The sequence below is a fragment of the Pan paniscus genome, chromosome 2 (assembly GCF_029289425.2).
Source record: "Pan paniscus chromosome 2, NHGRI_mPanPan1-v2.0_pri, whole genome shotgun sequence".
Lineage (NCBI taxonomy): Eukaryota > Metazoa > Chordata > Mammalia > Primates > Hominidae > Pan > Pan paniscus.
The window spans coordinates 119,280,778-119,306,984 of NC_085926.1; the positions used below are offsets into that span (position 1 = coordinate 119,280,778).

Sequence of the window (26,207 nt, forward strand, 5' to 3'; positions counted from 1 at the left end):
GATGTAATAGCCTTTTTTCCCCTGTTTTCTTATCTGTATGATGGGGTTAATATTATAACCCCTCTAATTATATTGGTAGGTGGGAAAACGATAATTTATATAAAGTATTTAGCAGAGGATTAGGTACAAAATAATAGATACTAGTTGCTGTTATTACTATTACTACAAAGAACGTGTGGCACAGTAGGCATTCAATAAATTTGATTCACTGACTCAACTTACAGTGATGTCTTTAAAACCTTTCAGAGATCTGTAAAACACCCACCTGTTAAATGGTCCCAGATCTCTCACTCACTAGTCATTACAGTTCCTTTCTCTGCCCATTTTTTCACTGTTGTCCCACGTTACTTTTCTTAATGTTTCTAGTTCTAGCAGCCTCCTCCTCTTTATAACTTGCAGTTTCTAATTTGCTGTCAGATAGCAAAGCCTGTTCAAGTCAGTACACTTTCAAGGAGTGCTTGGAAAACTCTTATAGCAACTCTGTGGATTAACACTTACTGCTTATTTAGTCAAACTTTTTCCTAATTTGTATATCTAGGGTTAAGACCGTGTTCGACATAGTTTAGTTTGATGAATGCCTATTTCCAGATTAATGGTAATATTTATATCAGTAAATATTATGTGTACTATGATTACAAACAGAAATTTAAAATTGGATGAGCATTAAATTGAAAGTCTTGAAAATAATGTTCAATGAAGTAAAAAATAGAGCAAACAGTAAGCTTTGCATTTGGTATTCAGTGCTCTATAAGCAATTGAAATATGAGTGCAGAATAAAAAATCTGAGTTCTGTGTCCTTTTCAAGCTATATTATTGACTTACTTCTCTGACTTTGAATAAATAGCTTAAACTCTTTGAAGTTATAGTTTCTCACTTATAAAACACGAGAGTTGGGCTAGGTTGTCACAAGGCACCTTTTGGTTCCAAAATTCTGTGATTTTTTTTGGACCTACCACAAGCTTATTGCTATAAATTGTATAAAGAAGAGGGTGATGGGAAAGAATAGGAACAAAGATTATTTTGGTCATTGAAAATAGCTCTCAAATGTTTCTGAGCATGGAGACAGATTAAAATAGAAATTATGAATATTTATTTCACAAAAGAAAGTCTGTGAGACTTTCTAACAAAGATAGAAAAACCATAATGAAGAATATTTTACAAATGCCATATAAATACAGATTGGCAAGTAGAAAGAATTATAAAATGTTTATTAATCTGTTGTGTCTATTGTTGCATTTGTCAGAAAAGTGGCAGAATAAAAATTAAGAAATATTGGAAAGAGAAAAATATAGTGCTTATTATAAGGAATTTGATACTATTGAACAAAACACAGTATGTAATATACAATACTACATTTTTATAAATAAATATAAAATTTAGAATTTGTAGTTTTTAAAGATCTTTTAAAAGCCAATAATCGTATCTCCTGAGAGGATATTTGATTAGGTATTGTTAAAACCCCTTCTAATTCTTCTTATTTATGATCTATTTTCAGATAAAATTAGGTCATTTATTAAAGTAGCTATTTCTTATGAAAATAGTTTAAAAAGGATTTTATATCTTTGTACCATCCATGTTTAAATACTCTTGCATGTCAATCAGTTACTTCTCCTTATTTTTTCCTGTATCACTTGTTTAAACAAATTTTCAGAATAGGCCAGGCATGGTGGCTCACACCTGTAATCCCAACACTTTGGGAAGCTGAGGTGGGAGTATTGCTTCAGCCCAGGAGTTCAAGACCAGCCTGGGCAACATAGTGAGACCCTGTCTCTATAAAAATAAAAATTAAAATTAATAAAAATATTTTTAAAATTCAGAATAATTGACATAACTTGGACATGGTAAAGTAGTTTTCACATGAAAAAAAGCCTTTTAAACTTGTAGGAATTAAGAAATAAGAATAACCTACAAAATGCTAGCAAAATTTATCTCATTTTTTTTTCATTGTATTTTCAGGTTTAACTGAACTGAATGACAGTCCAGTTCCCCTAGAACTTGAGCGCTGCAAGTCTCCTACCTCAGGTAAACATGAGTGGTATTTTGCAGACTTCTGGTAATTCACTGCAGTAATCTGTTGCTTTATTTTCATGATCTTTATAATGTGAAATTTATAATTTTAGTAATTAGGTATAATTCCATTCATTAAATTTACTGTAAGCAAATTTGATTCCAAATATCAAATACAAACAAATGTCTTTTAAAATATTTTTATCTCAAAATAAAATTAAGATCAGAGGTAAAAGTGCAACACTTTAAAAGACATTTTAAAGGAAAGTTATTTTGCAGATACATTAATAATGCTTACTAAGTATCGAATAAAAATTGGTGATATAGAGAAACTTGTCATCTTCAGGCTAGAGCTGAATTAGTGGGAAATATACAGTATATATGCAGCAGCAAATGATACCATTCCTCTAGACCACAGTTTGGAAACATGTATATTTATTCACAAGGAAAAATGATAATAGAATATGATATGAAGCAAAACATCAAGACAAAGTGTGCACCCATTAAAATATATTTAAAATGTGAGAATAAATATTCCTAGGGATAAATCTTTAAGGTACTGTCTGTTAAAAAAAAAGTTAACAGTTATTTTTGGGTGGTGGGAATATGACTGGTTGGCCTGTTTTTTTAAATTTTTACATATTTGATAATTCTGATTTTTCTATAATGTATATATAGTTTTGTGTGAGTTTTTAAACACCAAAATCATTAGGTATGTCTTTACTGAATGATAGATCTGTTCTTACAGACAAGAAACTGTAGTTCCTTTTTATTTACATTATTTTAATTTGAACCTTATACAAATTTATAAAAGTTTTCGCAACCTACTGATCTGACAAAGGGCTAATATCCAGAATCTACAATGAACTCAAACAAATTTACAAGAAAAAAACAAACAACCCCATCAAAAAGTGGGCGAAGGACATGAACAGACACTTCTCAAAAGAAGACTTTTATGCAGCCAAAAAACACATGAAAAAATGCTCATCATCACTGGCCATCAGAGAAATGCAAATCAAAACCACTATGAGATATCATCTCACACCAGTTAGAATGGCAATCATTAAAAAGTCAGGAAACAACAGGTGCTGGAGAGGATGTGGAGAAATAGGAACACTTTTACACTGTTGGTGGGACTGTAAACTAGTTCAACCATTGTGGAAGTCAGTATGGCGATTCCTCAGGGATCTAGAACTAGAAATACCATTTGACCCAGCCATCCCATTACTGGGTATATACCCAAATGACTATAAATCATGCTGCTATAAAGACACATGCACACGTATGTTTATTGCGGCATTATTCACAATAGCAAAGACTTGGAACCAACCCAAATGTCCAACAATGATAGACTGGATTAAGAAAATGTGGCACATATACACCATGGAATACTATGCAGCCATAAAAAATGATGAGTTCATGTCCTTTGTAGGGACATGGATGAAATTGGAAATCATCATTCTCAGTAAACTATCGCAAGAACAAAAAACCAAACACCGCATATTCTCACTCATAGGTGGGAATTGAACAATGAGATCACATGGACACATGAAGGGGAATATCACACTCTGGGGACTGTGGTGGGGTGGGGGGAGGGGGGAGGGATAGCATTGGGAGATATACCTAAGGCTACATGACGAGTTAGTGGGTGCAGCGCACCAGCATGGCACATGTATACATATGTAACTAACCTGCACAATGTGCACATGTACCCTAAAACTTAAAGTATAATAAAAAAAAAAGAAAACAGATTCAAATCAGTAACCCAAAAACAAACAAACAAAAGTTTAATAATGCCATTATAAAGCAACGAATTTGGACTTGTAGAAATTAATTTAGAATTGCAGCATTTCTTCCATTTATTCCATCCCTGAAAAGTGGTTAGTTCTTTGTTCTTATTCTTCAGGAATCTAGGCTATGTATAATCTAGTTATATCCTATGTAAATTTTTCTTTTAGTCATATATTTTTAATTCTTATTTTACTGATCTTATTGTAAAGATTGTCTCATATGTTTACCCTGCCTTTTGTATTCTCATTGACACCAACCCAATTTAGGTATTTATTGCCTCATACCTATGGTATCATACAAATATTCTAGTAGATGTCTGTATTTTCTCTCTTCACCTTTTACAATTAATGTTGCATGTCATGTTGTAAAATTAATATTCTTAAAATATTACTTTGATCATATTTTCCCATGCTTATAAATCTTCGATATAAAATATAATTCAATACCCTTTATCAAATTTACATACATAACTTCAAATTTTGTTATAGCTGGCCAGGCACAGTGGCTCATGCCTGTAATCCCAGCACTTTGGGAGGCCAAGGAGGGAGGATCACTTGAGGCCATGAGTTTGAAGACCAGCCTGGGCAACATAGTGAGACCCCGTCTCATTAAACATGATAATAATAATAATTTTAAAAAGTTTTTTAAAGATCATTATAGCTGTTCTACCTTTTTGTATTTTCATATAACTTTTATAAAGAATTTTTCGGTTCACACACAAACATGCTTAGATTTTTATTATGATTTCACTGGATCTATAGATCAACTGGGCAGAATTAACATATTCAACAATATTGAATTTTTCGTTTAGTATCTCTCTGTTTATGTGTGTCTACTTTCTTTCGGTAATATTTTTGGGATTTTTTGTAGAGGTCTTGCATATCTTTCATTAAATTTGTTCCTTTGTGTTTGTTTTTTTCCTATTATTGTGTTATTTTTATGTCTTTTTCTAATTATTTGTGGTTAGAATATGAAAATACAGCTAATTTTTGTATATTGAGCTTGCATCCAGGAAACTTGCTAAATCTATTTCTTAATTCTTATAGTTGGTAAAATTCTTTTGGATTATCTATGTATCTAAGTATGCCCCTTGTGAAAATGAAACCTCCATTTTCTCCTTCTAAAGGAAAAAATTGGCTAGGGCCTTCAATACAATGTTGAATAGATGTGGTATAAGTAGACTTTTTTTCTTGTTCCCAGTCTCATTGATAAGGCTTTCAGTAACTCATAATTAATTATTACAATTGCTGTCAGTTTTTGGTAGATATGCTGTTTTTAGCCCTTTGCCTATGATGTTTCTTCTTTTGTTAATATTACAGCAGATTTAGGAACACCACCACAACGCACAACGACCACACTTTTTTTTTTTTTTTTTTTTTTTTTTTTTTTTTTAGACGGAGTCTTGCTCTGTCACCCAGGCTGGAGTGCAGTGGTGCAATCTCAGCTCACTGCAACCTCTGCCTCCGAGGTTCAAGGATTCTCCTGCCTCAGCCTCCCAAGTAGCTGGGACTACAGGAGCGTGTCACACACCCAGCTGATTTTTTGTATTTTTAGTAGAGACGGGGTTTCACTGTGTTAGCCAGGATAGTCTCGATCTCCTGACCTGGTGATCTGCCCGCCTCAGCCTCCCAAAGTGCTGGGATTACAGGCGTGAACCACCATGCCCGGCCCACACTTTATTTTTAATTTCAAAGCAGACTCAGAAAACTGTGCATGCAATTAAGTAGATTGTTTCAAAGCAGGAAAATTTTGACTATTTTTGTATTATGTTACTTGAGGCAGAAATGATGGATTGTGATAAGATCCATTTGTCACTTCAATACCTTACTTGATACTGGTCTACTAGACAGGTCCCACTCTTCTTTAGTAGCAACTTTAAATTATAAGTAATAATAATTGAGGAATGAGAGATTTTTTTTTCCTTATAACAGTTTTGTAATCATTAAATGTTATATTTGTTAAACTATGTGAAATGCATCCTTCTGGGAAAAGTGCGAATGGAGTTTACTACTTAAGAATATTGGAAATAATCACAATATTTACTGATTTCATTCATTTTCCATGAAAGAGAATGATAATTGATTGTGCTATATTAGAGGGTCATTTAAAGGACAGTGTGCCCATTATTATTTCCAAAATTCAATACAATACATATACAATAGCCACACATACACCTAAAACTACATTCTGTAATCTCTTGCTGTTGTAGGAATTGCTGCATTCTGATTCAGTAGATCTGAGGTGGGGCCTGAGATTTTGTATTTCTAGCAAGCTCTTGGCTGATGCTAAGGCTTCTGGTCTCCAGATCACTTGAGAATCACTGCCCTATGAAACATTTTAAAAATATTTTTTCAGTAGTTACCTCCCCTGTAGGTATCTGTTTGGGAATCTCAGCTCTCACCCCTTTAAATCTGCTACAGATGAAAAGATTGATGCAAATGTCTCTGAATAAAGGAGGTCAGGAATTAGGCAAACCAGAAACCAGTAATCATTTTATAACTCTGATATTCTCCTTTTAATATAATTTCAACTTTTATTTTAGATTCAGGGGTTACATGTGCAGGTTTGTTACATGGGTATATTGCATGAAGCCAAGGTTTGAGATACAAATCATCCCATCACCCCGGCAGTGAGCATAGTACCCTACAGTTAGTTTACCAACCCTACTCTTGTCCCCCTTCCTTCCTTTCCCCTCTAGTAGCCCCCAGTGTCTATGGTTGCCATCCTTATGTCCATGAATACCCAATGTTTAGCTCTCACTTACAAATAAGAACATGCAGTATCTGGTTTTCAGTTCCTGCGTTAATTTGCTTAGGGTAATGACTTCCATCCAGCTGCATCCATGTTGCTTTAAAGGACATGATTTTTGGCTGGGCGCCGTGGCTCATGCCTGTAATCTCAGCACTTTGGGAGGCCGAGATGGGCAGATCACCTGAGGTTGGGAGTTTGAGACCAGCCTAACCAACATGGAGAAACCCAGTCTCTACTAAAAATAAAAAATTAGCCGGGTGTGGTGGTGCATGCCTGCAATCCCAGCTACTAGGGAGGCTGAGGCAGGAGAATCACTTGAACCCAAGAGGCGGAGGTTGTGGTGAGCTGAGATAGTGCCATTGCACTCCAGCCTGGGCAACAAGAGTGAAACTGTGCCAAAAAAAAAAAAAAAAGACATGACTTTCTTTTTTATGGCTGCATAGCATTCCATGGTGTATATGAACCACATTTTCTTTATCCAATCCACTGTTGATGGGCACCTGGTTAATTCCACATCTTTTCTATTGTGTATAGTGTTGCAATGAACATATATGTGTATGTGTCTTTTTGGTAGAACTATTTCTTTTTGTGTGTGTGTGGCGGTTGGGGGGTGGGGGGGTTGAGGGGGTGCGGATATATGCCCAGTAATGGGATTGCTAGGCTGAATAGTAGTTCTAAGTTATTTGAGAAATCTCCAATCTGCTTTCCTCAGGGGCAGAACTAATTTACATTCCCATCAACAATATATAAGTGTTCCCTTTCCTCTGCAGCTTCACCAGCATCTGTTGTTTGTTGACTTTTTAATAACAGCTATTCTGACTGGTTTAAGATGGTATCTCAGTGTGGTTTTGATTTGGATTTCTTTAATGATTAATGATGTTGAGCACTTTTTGATATGTTTGTTGGCTGCTTGTGTCTTCTTTTGAGAAGTGTCTGTTCATGTCTTTTGCCTACTCTTAATGGAGTTATTTGTTTTGTGCTTGTTGAATTGTTTAACTTCCTTGTAGATTCTGGATATTATAACTTAGTTGGATGCGTAGGTTACAAATATTTTCTCCCATTCTGTAGTTTGTCTGTGCACCCTATTGATTGTTTCTCTTGCTGTGCAGAAGCTCTTTAATTAGGTCCCACTCATCAATTTTTGTTTTTGTTGCAATTGTTTTTGAGGATTTAAGTCATAAATTCTTTTTCAAGGCCAGTGTTCACAATGGTATTTCCTAGGTTTTCTTCTAGGATTCTTATAGTTTGAGGTGTTACATTGAAATATTTAACCCATCTTGCATTCATTTTTGTATATGGTGAAAGATTATAACTCTGATTTTCTATGTGGGTCTCAAACTTCCTTATACCACAGTGAACTACAGATAAAATAGAGTGAGGGTTCAGACCTAAACATTTTCTTGAGGATAATACAGGAGAAAAGAGCAGGGATTGGGAGCTTGAAGAATCCGTTGAGTCAAATGGAATGCCAATGTTCTCAGTTTCCAAGATAATATAACACTTTATATTATCTATTCATTCACTCAACTATACATCAAATAATTTCCAGTTTCTACAGCTAGACATTATGCTATTCACTGAGGATAAACTAATGAACAAAATAAACATACTTCAAATGCAGAAATAAACATTAAACTTTAATTATATAAATTGTTCATACTTTTTTAAAGGCTGTACAACCTTTTTTTACTCACCAACTTGTACTGTACAACTTGACCTCCCAAGAGGGTGAGTAGGTGCTAACAATCAGCCCTAGCTTCACTTACCTGGTACAGGACTACAACCTCTTAAAGAGAACAGATCCTTTTTATTTGGACGAAGAATTGAAAACTTACCAAGCTTTCAACTGTGGGGCTGTGTCTTTCTAAACGTTGTTTGTTTTTCTAATGTCCTATTGAATGTATCCCTTTTTCCTAATTCTTTACTTGGATTAATATCTTTTTCTATACTCGCATTAGGTCCTGACACTGCTACCTGTGTAGACATTCACCTTCATAATTCTCAGTGCACAATCTACAACATATTTATTATGCTATCAAGTTCAAGTGAAGGCTAGGATGATAGAAATATATATCTTTATCAAAATATCATAGAGGTTAGTCACAAAATACTAACAAAGGAGTATCAAACTCTGTTGTTCTCAGGATTGGGTCAGAGCTTGGTCTTACAGCCTAGTTTGAATGCTCCTTCTGGGCATTCCTATGTGCCTAAAGTCCTATTTTAGTCTCCAAAAACCTTTCTTCTCCCTCCAAACAGTCCTTTGTTGGAGCAGTATTTATCTTTATTTTAGATAAGGATACAAAATGCAGATCTTTCCAAATAGTTATTATGAAATTCAGCTTTATTAAAGATAAAAATTATTGGTTCACTTAGGCTAAGGTACTCCATGCCAATAGTTTTATATTCCCTTCCTTTAGGACTTGCTACCAGAACCCCTGAGTCAGCACTAGGCTTTTATAGGAATGAAATATCAGCTATGAGACAGAGGAATCAAGTATATCACTTGCCAGGTGAAGATGAAAATCTCTTTATGAACAAACAAAAGTTATTCATATCTCCACAATTTTCTAGGCTTCACAACTTGTCTCAAAACTTTATTCTCATTTTTTGTGGTGGAAACACAAGTCCTTCATGGTGTATGAAAACAAATTTTTCTGAAGCAAATATAACGCCAGAGACACTTCATGAGATATGAATTAGGAATCCCTAAGGCTTTTGTGAAATGTTTGGAAATTTTCCACAAAATTTTGGTAGTGTTGTTTTTGTACTCTAAACCTGATTAGTTTTCTCAGGTCTCTAAGAAAGTAAGGGGGTCGGGGGTATGGTCAATAGAGAATTCAGTGAAATCTTAAGATCCAGACAATAGTAAGATTTTTTTTTATATTCTCTGTAATTCTTCATAATACCATGAAATATTTTCTGTCATCAGAAACAACTATTATAACCATGGAAACTTTATGAAAAAAATTGCCTCAAAGAGGCAATGTTATCTCTCAAAAACAGTAAATGGAAAGGAAGGTCCTATAATCTAAATTTTATGCAGTCTTTGACATTTGCTTTCTTTTACCCCATGCTAGCTCATAGGGTTAAAAAAAAAAAACAAACACTCAAACACAGGTTGCACAGCCTCCTGAAATTAGGCATTATCGCAAAATGACTGTGGCCAGTTTTACAACTCCACAAAGTGTGAACTATTAATGTTCTAGTCCCCAAATAAAGTCAGTAGCCAAGGAAGATAGAGATAATAGTTATCCACAGTTTTTCAAACAGTATTTTATTTTTCTCTTATGTAATACAACACCCCAGCATATGCCTTTTTCTGGTGAGAAAACTAAAGTTCAGACTATTTAAGTGAGTAGAGGTGGAATTCCAAGTTAGTTATATTTGTTTTTTCCCTAGTGTTCGTTAATTAAATGAGAAAAATTAATTTGGGAATTACAAAAAATAATCACAATTAAAATTATGGGACATTCAAACAGTGAGAAAATGAAAAGTAGCTGAGCTGTGAAATGTTTTAACAAAGAAATTTAATAGAACTTAAGAAATATACATTCCGTGAAACATCAGAAAAAATATAGTTTACCATTAAAGTTTCTGGAAAAACTGATTTTCAAAATAATTTTTAGTTCTTACAGTTCATAAATCAACAACATTATCACCTTTTGAATATATTAAGCCTTTTTTACTAAAAATTATAATCAACATTTGTATAGTACTTTAAAGCAAACAAGGTATTTTTCATATGTATTATCTTTAATCCTTACATCTATGTAATACTATTATTGTTCTTATTTCATATGAATGGAGAAATTATGGCTAAGAAAAGATTCTTAGCCATAATTTCTTTCCCAAGGTCACTGTGCTAGTAATGGCTTAGTCTGAACCCAAGTCTTCAGACTTCAAGGTCCTCTGATTATTTGGCCCAAATTATTTGGCCTCCTATTATGTCTACTAAAAAAAAAAAAAGTGGGTTGAAAAACTCAGTTATCACTGTAAGTTTATAACTCAAAATAGACATTAATCTTAACAGAAATGAAGTTTTATAATCATTGAACAACTATATGACATTAATAGTCATGGACTCATTAACATTGTCCAAATAGAAATATATTACATATTTTAAGATGAAGGTAGTGTCACAACATTAAACATTGTCATGCTGGAGCAAATTCTAATAAAAAATACCTCTTTACCCAGTTGTATCTTAACCACATCTTGGGAAAAAAGGGGAAAATTGCAACAAAATTAGAGATATGTAGGCTTTTTATGGCTTTACCATGGCGTGGTGACCCCAGAATGCTTGCTTTTTTTGTTTTTAACTTTGTCTCTATACATACCAGGTGTTTTTGTCTTATCTTAGTTTCTGGCTTAGGGAAAGGTAGAGACAAATGAAATTTGTTACTGTATTCCAACCAGTCAGCTAATTAATCAGTAAATAGATAAATTCATAAGTACATAAACTAAAAACATTTTAATCTAAACAACTTTTATTTTAATTTAATGTTGTATTTATTTATTTCAGAGAATATATCCAGACCATACAGGTGGTATCTTCTGTATCAAGGAGATTATGTTGCTTAGTGGAAATGGCATAGCTTTGGAGTCAATTTTGGAGAAAAATTTGACCTTACCCTCTCACTTTCTACAGTTATAACTTTAGCAGGTTTCTTACACTTAATTGTGTGCCAGTGTTCAGAACATAGATGCTCAATAATATATGGTAGTGATTATTATAAAAGCAGTGGTGAATATCCATGGCCTGAAGAGACTCAGCTTGGTCCCTTTGACCATTCTGGACTTCCAAATATTCGTTGTAGCTTAGCCATAACAAAGTAGAAATTCTTCACTGGAAATCAAAAAGTAAATTCTGTCATTTCAAAGTAAGAAGCAATTAATCAGAAGCTTTGAATTAGAAACTTCTGACCTATCTCTTTGTGATATCTCCCATTAAAGTAGTAGCCATATGCAGACTTTGATTCAGGATTTAATCTGTTCCTAAAATTTTAATTCAGATGTAGAACCAATGATCTGACTGAGACTTATTTGTAGCCAATACAACATCCTTATGATGAACCAGGCTGCACTATCCATTGACTTTGAATTGAATTAGGAGTCAGCAGAAAGGCATACGAATATACAGATGATTGAAGAAAGATGATACAGTCAAAACACACGAAGTCCCCTAGACAAAACCATAATGTAATGCCTGCAATTCTATTTTTATTTAGGGTTAAGCATAAAACCTCATTCTCACATAAGCTATGGTAAGCCACCAGACTGTTGATTACTCTGCTGCAATGCTATAATTGAACATAAATTTGGAAAGAATGAGTCTAGGAGTAGAGATAAATACTTTCACAAAGGTTTATAATCTGCTGCTGTTGTGAGGCTAGGCCATCATCTAATCTTTAGGCCAGAATTTACAGATGACTATTATTGTGTAGTTTGCCATCAGTGAATCCTTTCACTCATTTTCATAATTTTTAGTCTCTCATGCTATACCACTTAACAATTACTAGTTAATTCAGAAGTTGATAGATGTATCTAGGTAAGTGATTAACCCAATCTGTGGGGATGCTTTCCTATGTATTTTGTTTCTTTTTTTAGTCATATTTATTAAAGTACAATTTATGTAAAATAACATTCACATTTTAGTGTATAATTCTACAGATTTTCTTTCTTTTGTTTTTGATTTTGTTTCTATTTTCAAAAAGTATGCTACAGCATGTTAAAGTAACAAAAATTTCCTGACAATTTGCCCAGAATCTAACAAGTCCGTGGGCATAAGAAATCAAATTGTTATAATTCTAACACTTGCTGTGGTAATATTCCCTGACTCCAACTGGATTACATATGGTACTTTTTGCCGTGTTACTTTTGTGAGCTAAGACAGGCAGTTTTTCAGGGTGTGAAGGATTAAAGAGACCATTCAATGTGAGGATGCACAATGTGACTTAAGGAGATTTTTAGAGAAAATAAATAAGCCTGTTATAATTCAAGTTTGTTAGGACATACTATTGTGCAAAGGAAATAACAGTATTATATACAATTGAAGGCTTTATCAAGTGTGCTGTTTAATGCCAGGCACTAGATTTTCAGTAGAACATGTTGCCCAGATAAATTATTTCTGACATGGAATACTATAGAATGACAATCTTTTCTTGCCAATTAAGTTTAATAATGAAAATAATAGCTAACATTGAATGCTTGCCATATACCATACACTATGCTAAGGGCTTTACACACATTCCTTCCATTAATCCTGACAAGATTCTTGTGAAGTACAGACAATTATTATCCTTATTTTACAGAGGAAGGGGAGCATCAATCTTTCTGAAATTAAGTAACTATTAGCCCAGGGCAGATGGTTGAGTCATGATTTGAATCCAGCTCATTTGTGTTCTTAAAAACTAGGCTTCACAGCTGGGCCTGGTGGCTCTCGCTTGTAAACTCAGCACTTTGGGAGGCCGAGGCAGGTAGATTTCCTGAGGTCAGGAGTTCGAGACCAGCCTGACCAACACCGTGAAAGCCCGTCTCTACTAAAAATATAAAAACTTAGCCGGGCATGGTGGCATGCGCCTGTAATCCCAGCTACTCAGGAGGCTGAGGCAGGAGAATTGCTTGAACCCAGGAGGCAGAGGTTGCAGTGAGCTGAGATCGCGCCACTGCACTCCAGCATGGGTGCTAGAGCAAGACTCTGTCTCAAAAAATAAATAAATAAATAAACTAGGCTTCGCTTCATAAATGCTAGGAAACCTACCATGGAGAAAAGCAAGAGTGTCTGTGTGGAGCTGTATAAAGGGAAAAAAATGCATCTAACCTCTCCTAATAGGGGCACTACTGTTCCTTGTAACTACCACCTTCTATTCCTCATTAGAAAATAGAATATAAAAATATGATGAAAAATTTTAATTACTTAAAAAAAGAACTAATCATAATCACCTTAAAAAGCCCAGAAAAGTTATATATACACACATATATATAATGCATATGTGTGTATGTATATATATTATATATATAATGTACATTTGTATCTGTATGCACATCTATGTCTAATTCAACAACTAAGAACAATATGGCTTCTCTTGTATGGAAAATCTGAGCTGCACTTCAGGAAGTACTTCTTATGTACCTTCTTATCCTGGGTAAAAGTCCCGTAGGTTGGTTAATACTCATGAAGACTTAAAAGATTGCTTTTTGAAATGCCATCTGTCAACCTCTTGATGTCAGTATAACATGCAATTCTTCTTAAAATACAATTCCTGCTGACCTAAGGATACCTGGAGGTGTCCACTAAGTCTCTCCAGGTGCTTTAAGATCTGGCATGTGGGAGCAAGAACCAGTTAATTACTCATTATTGGTCCAGAGGTTAAAACTGAGACAAATCAATAAATGGTAAAGAAAAGTAGTTTGAGCTTGAATAGGAGGAAATTCTGTGGCAATTATAGCAATCCCAAATTAGAATTTTTTAATACTTTTGGAGGTTCTATCATGGAAATACTCAAACAGTTAGAATGTCAAGAATGTAGTAGGGGTGGGACAGGTGGCCCATGCCTGTAATCCCAGTGCTTTGGGAGGCTGAGGCGGGAGGATTGCTTGAGGTCAGGAGTTCAAGACCAGCCTGACCAACATGGTGAAACCTCATCTCTACTAAAAACACAAAAATTAGCCAGGCATGGTGGCAGGCGCCTATAATCCACCTACACGGGAGGCTGAGGCAGGAGAATTGCTTGAACCCAGGAGGAGGAGGATGCAGTGAGCCGATATTGCACCACTGCACTCCAGCCTGGGTGACACAGCAAGACCCTGTTCCCCCACATTCCTCTTTCCGAATTAAAGAAGAAACTACTTGTCACACCACATATGAAAAAAATCTACATAAAGATACACTTATTTAATGTAAGACAATTGCTTTTCACATATTTCTGTTTGCATATTAAATATTTACTACTGAATAGCAAAACACTAATATTGGAACAATATTTCTGCTTCCATACATGCTCACTAAATGGAATGTTCATCAGGGTTTTAATAATTATACAATATTTCTGCTTCATGGGCAGACTGGGAGGGGCATGGCCTGAAAGCCACAGTTTCTATCTCAACAGGGAAGGCTTATGGCATAGGGCATAAGCCTTCTGAGTGCAGACTGCTCAGAACCTAGCTAGCTGCTGCTAGTGGAACACTGTAGGTGTGAAACCTGCCTTGCCAAGTATGTGGGAGCTGGATGGGGCTTACTGCTGCCTGCTACTCCCCACTGCCTTAGCAGATTCTTCTGGGAAGCAGAGGCAGCTACACTTCTCCTTGGAACATTACCCCAGCAGCAGAGAACTGCCTTCTGATTTCCCCGGGGCTGCTTCTTGCACCCACATGTGGAGAGCTAGAGTGCAGACTTAACCTGACCCAGCCACCACCTGGCTTTGCTCCTCTACCCACCCTAACGGCTTAACACAAAGGACAGAAACTTTTGGGAGTTCTATGACCCCACTCATTGCTTGAGACAGTAGGGTACCTTTCCTGGGTAACACTTGAGACATCAGAGTACCTCCCCTGGGTAACTAACATAAGACAAGCACAAATCCCACCACTACCACCACAGCTGTTGCTCTTTGCAAATGCTACCCCCTGGCTGGAGACCAACTAACACAGCCCACAACAGCATCTGCAGGCAGAATAACACAGCACCCAAGAAGGAGAAAACTTGTGCATGACCTCAGCTACCAACATTGCCTGCATCACCCTGGCCAACCGAGAGATCCTGAGTCTGTTCACATGACCCGTTCATTACTACTACAGCTGGCATTTGAGAAAGCCAACACAGTAAGCCTATTTATAACCAAGGAATCTCACAGAATCTATATCACTCGCCTGTCACCACCATCAGAGCTGGTGCTAATACCTGCTGCTGGGAGACTTGAGGACAGGTCATGTGCCTGGATCCCTTGCAGACAGTCCCCACTACCATCCTGAAGCGTGGCAGCCCCACTGGGCAGCTAGACCCAGAAGAGCAGCATTCACAGTAGTCTGGCCTTCAGGGACTCCTACGGCTAGGGGAAGAGGGAGTGCACAACATTAAGGAGGCATCCTGTGGGACAGAAGAATCCAGATGGCAGGTCTTGAGTACCAAACTTTCCACATGTGGGAAGTTTCTTTCAGCAGAGGCACTGGTGCAGTGCTGAGCTCAGCAAGAAAAGTCTGCAGCTCTCCCCCAACAGTCAGGCAGCCCGGGTGCTCGTGAAAGATCTTGGAGATGGAAACTTCTCCCCCTTGCTCGCCACTGCAGACACAGTTGAGGCTTCTCCCATGGGAGCTTAGCATGAGTGTACCTGTAGACACCCTTTCTGGAACATTTCAGGGTGACTGCTTTTCCACAGAAGGAGCATCCTCCAAGTTCAGGCTTGCATGAAAGGTAGAATCATAGTTCCTCTCTACTTGGAATATCAAAATTCCTGCAGATGAAAAGAGGTGCCTGTCTAATCTGAATAGGTGAAACACTGGGTGAAGAGTGTGTCTGGGAGTTGAGTAGCTTTCCTTCTGGTCTGGCAGAGGAGCTGAGGTGGCTCTCTCCCTTCCTCCTGAAAAGACCACAGTGCATTTCACTGAGAATTCTCCCAGCTACCTTTGTCAAGGCCGTGATCTCTCCCCAACATTGGGTATTGCATCTACCCACATACTTTAGCTACATCTGGTTTTTACCCCCAGACACCTCCCCTACTGGCCTGAAGCCTGAACATTTCAACCCAGTAAATAAAATGTTGGGGAAAAAAATAACTAAATAAAAAAGTGCACACCAATGGGGAACAAGATAAGCTTCCAGAAACTTCTGCCATTCTAGCCCTGCAGGAGACAGTGAACCTGCTCACACACCAAGCACATTGCCACCACAACCAGCATCTGAGAAAGCCATCATACAAAGACTTTCTATAACCAAGAAACTCATACAGAGTCTTCACCTCTGAAAGCGCCCAGAGCCAAATTAGGTTACAAAAACTATAATCATTAAAGTCACTTTAAGAGACAAAAAAAAAAGAGAAATTTTTAAAAATCACAGATGAATTAAAAATAAATCCAAAAATAATTAAAAGAAATAGTTTACCCAAATGAGAAGGAACCAGAAAAATAATTTTGGCAATATGACAAAACAAGATACTGTAGTACCCCCAAAAGATCATACTAGGTCTTCCACAATGGATCCAAACCAAGATGAAATCTTTAAAACACCAGATAAAGAATTCAAAGGGTTGATTATTAAGTTACTTCAGGAGATACAAGAGAAAGGAGAAAACTAACATAAAAAAAATTTAAAAATAACAATTCAGGATATGAATAAAAACTTTTCTATAGAGATAGATATTTTCAAAAAAAAAAACCAGAACTTCTGGAAATGAAAGACACATTTAAGGAATTATGAAATGCAGCAGAAACTTTTAACAGTAGACTAGACCAAGTAGAAGAAAGAATTTCAGAGCTTCAAGACAAAATTTTGAATTAATTCAAACAAAAATAAAACAAAAATAAGTTTAAAAAAATGAACAAAGTCTCCAAGAAATATGGGATTATGTAAAATGACCAAACTTAAAAATCACTGGTGTTTCTGAAGAAGAAGAAAAACCAAAAAGTCTAGAAAACCTATCTAAGGGAATAATTAAGGAAAACTTCACTGGCCTTGCTAGAGATTTAAACATTCAAGTACAAGAAGTTCAAAGAACTCCTGGGAGATTCATTGCAAAAAGGACATCACCAAGGCATTTGTCATCAAGCTATTTAAAGTCAAAGTGAAGTAAAGAATGATAAGAACAGTGAAAAAAAAAAAGCACCAGGTAACCTATACAGGAAAACCAGAAGGGATTCAGGCTTTATCTTTAGCCTCCTTAAACAGAATAACTATCATCAGCCAAGAATCTTGTAATCCAGCAAAACTAAGTTGCTTACATGAAGGAGAAATAAAGTCTTTTTCAGACAAGCAAAGGCTGTGGGAACTGGCCACTACCACACCAGCCCTATAAAAAAAATGCTAAAAGGGGGCAAAATCTTGAAACCAAAGGTCAATATGCACCAGAATGGAAACTCTTGAAAGGCTTAAACTCACAGGTCCTATAAAATAATAGCACATGAAGAAAATAAAGCATCTAGGTAGCAATCAGCATGATGATTGGAACAGTACCTCACATCTCAACAGTAATGTTAAATGTAAATGGTCTAAATGCTCTACTTAAAATATACAGAATGAAATTAAGGCAGAAATCAAGAAGTTCTTTGAAACAAATGAAAACAAAGATACAACATACCAGAATCTCTGGGACACGGCTAAGTCAGTGTTAAGAGGGAAATTTATAGCACTAAATACCCACATCAAAAAGTTGGAAAGATCTCTAATTAACAACCTAATGTCACAACTAAAAAAACTTAGAGGACCAAGAGCAAACCAACCCCAAAGCAGAAGACAAGAAATAACCAAAATCAGAGCTGAACTGAAGGAGATTGGGACACACACACACAAAAAAACATTCAAAAGATCAATGAAATTAGGAGCTGGATTTTTGAAAAAAAAATAAGATAAGCTGCTAACTAGGGTAATAAAGAGTAAAAGAGAAGATTCAAATAAATGCAATTACAAACAACAAAGGGGAGGTTACCACTGACCCCAAAGAAATACAAGTAACCAGCAGGGACTACTATAAACACCTCTGTGCACAGAAATTACAAAACCTAGAAGAGATGGATAAATTTCTGGACACAGACACCCTCCCAAGGCTGAACCAGGAGGAAATTGATTCACTCAACAGACCAATAACAAGCTCCAAAATTGAGTTTGTTAATAATAGCCTACTGATATGGTTTGGCTGTGTCCCCACCCAGATCTCATCTTGAATTGTATCTCCCATAATTCCCATTGTTGTGGGAGGGACCTGGTGGGAGATAATTGAATCATGGCAGCAGTATCCCCCATACTGCTCTCGTGGGGAGCAGTCTCATGAAATCTGATGGTTTTATAAGGAGAAACCCCTTTTGCTTGGTTCTCATTCTTTCTTTGCCTGCCACCGTCCATGTAAGACTTGCTCCTTTTTGCCTTCCACCATGATTGTGAAGCTTCCCCGGCCATGTGGAACTGTAAGTCCAATTATCTCTGTCTTTTGTAAATTGTCCAGTCTTGGGTATGTCTTTATCAGCAATGTGAAAACTGACTAATACACCTACCAACCAGAAAAGTCCAGGTCCAGAAGGATTCATGGCTGAATTCTACCAGATATGCAAAGAAGAAATGTATCATTCCAGCTGAAACTATCCCAAAGAATTGAGGAGGAGGGATTTCTCTCCAACTCATTTTTTGAGGTCAGCATCATCCTGATATCAAAACCTAGCAGGGACACAACAACAAAAAAAGAAAACTTTGGGACAATAGCCTTGATGGTCATTGATGCAAAAATCTCAAAAAAATACTTGCAAATCAAATCCAGCAACACATCAAAAAGCTATTCCACCACAATCAAGTAGGCTTTATCCCTGGGATGCAAGGTAGGTCCAACATATGCAAATCAATAAATGTGATTCATCATAAACAGAGCTAAAGATAGAAACCACATGATCATCTCAGTTCAACATCCTTTCATGTTAAAAGCTTTCAACATACTAGGTAATGAAGGAATATACCTCAAAATAATAAAAGTCATCTATGACAAACCCACAGCCAACATCATACTGAATGGGCAAAAGCTGGAAGCATTCCCCTTGAAAACTGGCACAAGTATGCTCACCCACCACTCCTATTTAACAGAGTATTGGAAGCCCTGGCAAAAAGCAATCAGGCAAAAGAAAGAAATGAAGAGCATTCAAACAAGAAGAGAGAAAGTCAAACAATTCCTGTTTGCAGATGACATGATTTTATATCTAGAAAACCCTATAGTTATAGACAAAAAGCTCCTGCAGCTGATAAACACCTTCAGCAATGTTTTAGGATACAAGAATCAATGTACAAAAATTACTAGCATTTCTATACACCAACAATAGCCAAGCCAACAGCCAAATCAAAAACACAATCCCATTCACAATTGCCACAAAAAGAATAAAATACCTAGTAATACAGCTTAAAAGGAAGGTGAAAGATCTCTACAATGAAATTACAAAACACTGCTTAAAGAAAACAGAGATGACACAAACAAATGGAAAAATATCCACGTTCATGGATAGGAAGAATCAATATCATTAAAATTGCCATATTGCCTGAAGCAATTTAGAGATTCATTACTGTCAAACTACCAATGACATGCTTCACAGAACTAGAAAAAAACTATTTAAAATTGATATGGAACCAAAAAAGAGCCCAAATAACCAAGGCAATTTTAATCAAAAAGAACAAAACTGGAAGCATCATGTTACCCAACTTCAAACTATACTACAGGGCTACAGTAACCAAAATAGCATGGGGCTGGTACAAAAACAGACACATAGACCAATTGAACAGAATAGAGAGCCCAGAAATAAGGCCACACACCTACAACCATCTGATCTTTGGACTCCTTATTCAATAAATGGTGCTGGCATAACTGGCTAGCTAAATGCAGAAGATTGAAGCTGGATCCCTTCTTTACACCACATACAAAAATCTACTCAAGATGGAGGAAAGACTTAAATGTAAAACCCAAAACTATAAAAACCCTGGAAGTCAAGCTGGGCAATATCATTCTGGACATAGAAACCGGCAAAGATTTCATGATGGAGACACCAAAAGCAATCACAACAAAGGCAAAAAGTGATAAATGGGATATAATTAAACTTAAGAGCTTCTGCACAGCAAAAGAAACTATTAACAGTGTAAACAGACAGCCTGCAGAATGGGAGAAAATATTTTCAAACTATGCATCTGACAAAGGACTAATATCCAGCATCTAAGAAGAACTTGAGCAAATTACAAAAGCAAACAACCCCATTAAAATGTGGTCAAAGGATATGAATAGACACTTTTCAAAAGAAGACATATATGTGGCCAAAGAGCATATGAAAAAAGGTTCAATATCAGTGATTACTAGAGAAATGCAAATCAAAACCACAATGAGAGGCTGGGCCTGGTGGCTCATGCTTGTAGTCTCAGCAGTTTGAGAGGCTGAGGTGGGCAGATCACTTGAGCCCAGTAGTTTGAGACCAGCCTAGGAAACATGACAAAACCTCTTCTCTACAAAAACTACAAAATTTAGCTGGGAGCAGTGATGCATGCCTGTAGTCCTAGCTACTCAGGAGGCTGAGATGGAAGGATCACTTGAGCCCAGTAGGCAGAGATTGCAATAAACCAAGATTGTGCCACTGCACCCCAGCCTGGGCATCAGCAAGACCCTGTCTCAAAAAAACCAACCAACCAACCAAACAAACAAACAAACAAAAAAATCCACAAGGAGATATTATCTCATACCAGTCAGAATGGCTATTAATAAAAAGTAAAAAAAAAAAAAAAAAAAAGATGCTGCAAGGTTGCAGAGAAAAGGGAATGCTTATACACTGTTGGTGGGAGTGTAAATTAAACTATTGTGGAAAGCAGTGTGGCAACTCCTTAAAGAGCTGAAAACACATCTAACATCTGACTCAGCAATCCCATTACTAGGTATATATCCAAAGGAATAGAAATCATTCTACCATAAAAACACATGCACGTGTGTATTCATTGCAGCACTTACAATAGCAAAGACATGGAATCAACCTAAATGCCCATCAATGGCAGATTGAATAAAGAAAATATGGTACATATACACCATGGAATACCACACAGCCATAAAAAAGAATGAGATCATGTCCTTTGCAGGAACATGGATGGAGCTGGAGGCCATCATCCTTAGCAAATGAATGCAGGAACAGAAAACCAAATACTGCATGTTCTCATTTACAAGTGGGAGCTAAATGATGAGAACACGTGGACACAGAGGAAAACAGACACTGGGGTCTACTTGAGGGTGGTGGGTGGGAGGAGGGAGAGGATCAGAAGAAATAACTATTTAGTACCAGGCTTAGTACCTGGGTGATGAAGTAATCTGTACAACAAACCCCCATGACATGAGTTTACTTATATAACAAATCAGCACATATACACCTGAGCTTAAAATACAAGTTAAACAAAAAAATTAAAAATCACAAACCAAATATCAGCTCTCTTCAAGAGACTCATCTAATGCAAGGATTCTTACAAACTCGAGGTAAAGGGGTGGAAAAAGATATTCCATGCCAATATAAGAAAAAGCAGCAGGAGTAGTTATTCTCATGTTAGATAGAACAGACTTTAAAGCAACAACAGTAAAAAAAAAAAAAAAGTCATTATATAAAGATAAAAGAATCAATCCCCAGCAAGAAGATATTACAATCCTTAATATACATTACTTACTCCTTACTATGGAGCTTCCAGATTCATAAAAAATTACTACTAGACCTAAGAAAAGAGAAAGACATCATCACAATAATTGTGGGGGACTCAACACTCCGCTGACAGCACTAGACAGATAATCAAGGCAGAAAGTGAGCAAGAAAATGTTGTACTTAAACTGCATTCTAGAACAAATATAACTAACAGAATTTACAGGACATTTTACTCAAGAGCTTCAGAATATACATTATTTTCCTCAGCACATGGAACATTCTCCAAAACAGACCATATGATAGTCCACAAAACAAGTCTCAATAAATTTTTAAAAATTGAAATTATATCAAGTACCTTCTTAGACCACAGTGGAATAAAACCAAGAATTAACACCAAAAGGAACACTCAAAACTATACAAATGCTTAAAAATTAATCTGCTCCTGGATGATTTGGGGGTAAAAAATGAAATCAAGATGAAAATTTAAAAATTCTTTAAAGTGAATGATAATAGTTACACAAGTTATCAAAACCTCTGGGATACAGGAAAAGCAGTGCTAAGATGAAAGTTTATAGCACTAAATGCCTACATCAAAAAGTCTGAAATGAAACAAATTGGCAACCTAACATCACACCTCAAGGAACCAGAGAAGCAAGAACAAACCAAACCCAAAGCTACCAGAATAAAAGAAATTATAAAGATCAGAGCAGAACTAAATGAAATTAGAACAAAGAAAAATAATACAATAGATCAACAAAACAAAAAGTTGGTTCTTTGAAAAAGTAAAATTGGTAGACTATTAGCTAGATTAACCAAGAAAAGAAGAATCAAACAAGCTCAATTAGAAATGAAAATGGATGGCCAGGTGCGGTGGTTCACGCCTGTAATCCCAGCACTTTGGGAGTCTGAGGCGGGTGGATCACTTGAGGTCAAGAGTTTGAGACCAGCCTAGCCAACATGATGAAACCCTGTCTCTACTAAAAATACAAAAATTAGCTGGGCGTGGTGGTGCCGCCTGTAATCCCAGCTACTTGGGAGACTGAAGCAGGAGAATCATCTGAACCTGGGAGGCAGAGGTTGCATTTCTGTCAAAAAAAAAAAAGAGAGAGAAAGAAAGAAAGAGAAAGAGAGAAAGAAAAAGAGAAAAGAAAGAAAGAGGAAGGAAAGGAAGGAAGGAAGGAAGGAAGGAAGGAAGGAAGGAAGGAAAATGGAGGCATTACAGCTGATACCACAGGAATACGAAAGATTATTTAAGACTACTATGAACACCTCTGTGCACATAAACTAGAAAATCTATAGGGAATTAATAAATTCCTGGAAACATACCACCTCCCCAGCTTGAATCAGAATGAAACAGAAATTCTGAACAGACCAACAACAAGCAGTGAGATTGAATCAGTAATTTAACAAAGTTGTCCTCCTAAAAAAAGCCAAGGGCCATACAAATTCACAGCCAAATTCTACCAGACATTCAAAGAATTGGCGCCAATTTTGCTGAAACTATTCTAAAAGACTGAGAAAGAAGGAATCCTTCCTAACTCATTCTATGAAGCCAGTATCACCTTGATACCAAAGCCAGGAAAGGGCATACAAAACAAAACAAACAAAAAACAAAAAAACACAAAATGACAGACCAATACTCCTGATTAACATAGATGCAGAAATCTTCAACAAAATACTAGCAAACTAAACCCAACAGCACATCAAAAAGGTAATTAACTATGATTAAGTGGGTTTTATCCCAGGGATGCAGGGATGGTTCAACATATGCAAGTCAATAAATGTGATTCACCATGTAAACAGAATTAAAAACAAAAACCATATGATTATCTCAATAGATGCAAAAAGCATTTGATAAAATACAGCATCCTTTTATAAAACCCTCAACAAATTAGATATAGAAGGAACATATCTCAAAATAATAAAAGCTACATATGGAAAACCACAGCCAACATCATACAGAATAGGAAGAAGTCAAAAGCATTCCCCCTAAGAACTGGAATAAGACAAGGATGCCCACTTTTACCACTTCTATTCAAATATAGTACTGGAAGTCATAGCCAGGCCAATCAGTCAAGAGAAAGAAAGGAATTCCAAATCAGAAAAGAGGAAGTCAAACTATTTATATTTGCCGACGATATGATTGTGTAACTAGAAAAACCTAAAGATCCCTCCAAAAGACTCCTAGATTTGAGAAATGAATTCAGTAAAGTCTCAGGTTACAAAATCCATGTACACAAATCAGTAGCTCTGCTGCATGCCAACAACGACCAAGCTGAGAATCAAATAAAAAACTCAGTCCCTTATATAATAGCTGGAAAAAAAAAAACCTAGGAATACATTTAACCGGGGAGGTGAAAGATCTCTACAAGGAGGACTACAAAACACCACTGAAAGGAATCACAGATGATACAAACAAATGGAAATACGTGCCATGCTCATGGATTGGAAGAATCAGTATCACACAAATGATCATATTGCTCAAAGGAAGCTTCATATTCACTGAAATTCCTATCAAAATACCAAATTATTTTTCACAAAATTAGAAAAAAAATCCAAAAATTCATATGGAACCAAAAAAGAGCCCAAATAGCCAAAGCAATTCTAAGCAAAATGAATAAAGCTGGAGGCTTCGCATTACCTGACTTCAAATTGTACTACAATGCTGTAGTAACCAGAACAAGATGTTACTGGTATAAAAGTAGATACGTAGACCAATAGAACACAACAGAGAATCCAGAAATACAGCCAAATACTTACAACCAAATGATCTTTGACAAAGTATAGAAAGGCACGGAATATTATTTTTTTCAAGGTAGTAATGTCTTTTTTTTACTTTTTTTAAATTATACTTTAAGTTCTAGGGTACATGTGCACAACATGCAGGTTTGTTCCATAGGTATACATGTGCCCAAGTTGGTTTGCTGCACCCATCAACTCGTCATTTACATTAGGTGTTTCTCCTAATGCTATCCTTCCCCCAGCCTCCCACCCCCCAACAGGCCCCGGTGTGTGATATTCCCCGCCCCATGTCCATATGTTCTCAGTGTTCAACTCCCACCCCTGAGTGAGAACATGTGGTGTTTGGTGTTCTGCCCTTGTGATAGTTTGCTTAGAATGATGGTTTTCAACTTCATCCATGTTCCTGCAAAGGACATGAACTCATCCTTTTTATGGCTGCATAGTATTCCATGGTGTATATGAAGGCACAGAATATTATAACACTGGGTTTGCGGTGTGTAAATTGCTCATACATTAAGTAGAAAGACCCAGGTGAACCAATAAAAAATAACAACAACTTTTCAAGTCATAGATAGTATAATAACATATAAATAGAAACAACAAAAAGTTAAAAAGCAGGGAGACAAAGTTAAAGTGTAGAGTTTTTATTAGTTTTCTCTTTGCTAGCTTGTTTATGCAATCAGTGTTAAGTTGTCATCAGTTTAAAATCATGGATTATAAGATATTATTTGCAAGTCTCATGGTAACCTCAAATAAAAAATAGAAAAAAAATGGGATTACATCAAGCTAAAAAGATTCTGCAGAAGAAAGGAAATAATCAACTAAGTGCAGAGATAACCCACAGAATGGGAGAAAATATTTGCAATCTACCCCTCTGACAAGGAATTAATAACCAGAATATATAAGGAGCTCAAACAACTCTGTAGGAAAAAAGCTAATAGTCTGATTTTAAAATGGGCAAAAAATCTGAGTAGACATTTCTCAACATAAGACATATTTTGACTGGAAAACAGGTTTATGTGTTCAACAAGCATATAAAGGTGCTCGACATCCTTGATCTTCAGAGAAATGCAAATCGAAACAACAGTGAGGTATTATCTCACTCCAGTTGAAATGGCTTATATCCAAAAGACAGGGAATAACAAATGCTGACAAGGATGTGGAGAAAAGCACTGTTGGTGGGAATGTAAATTAGTACAGCCACTATGGAGAACAGTTTAGAAGTTCCTCAAAATACTAAAAATGCAGCTACCATATGATACAGCAATCCCACTACCAAGTGTATAGCCAGAAGAAAGGAAATTTGTATATGGAAGAGATATCTGCACTCCCATGTATTGCAGCACTATTCACAGTAGCCAAGATTTGGAAGCAATTTAAGTATCCATCAGTGGATGAATGGATAAAGAAAATATGGTAGATATACACAATGGAGTAGTATTCAACCACACCAAAGAGAGAGATCCTGTTGTTTACAACATGAATGGAACTGGGGGTAATTATGTTAAGTGAAATAAGCCAGACACAGAAAGACAAACAACATGTTCTCACTTATTCGTGGGAACTAAAATTTAAAACAG

At 36.2% G+C, this 26,207-nt stretch overlaps 1 protein-coding gene across 8 annotated transcripts in view; it reads left to right on the plus strand.

The window, feature by feature from the left end:
* STXBP5L (syntaxin binding protein 5L) overlaps positions 1-26,207 on the plus strand; it is a 507,233-nt gene that overhangs the window by 403,903 nt on the left and 77,123 nt on the right. For all 8 annotated transcript variants that reach the window (XM_003825169.4, XM_008950467.3, XM_003825168.4 and 5 more), the window contains one exon: positions 1,957-2,022. In XM_003825169.4, coding sequence (XP_003825217.1) covers positions 1,957-2,022 — 66 coding nt within the window. The remainder of the gene's footprint in view (positions 1-1,956; positions 2,023-26,207) is intronic.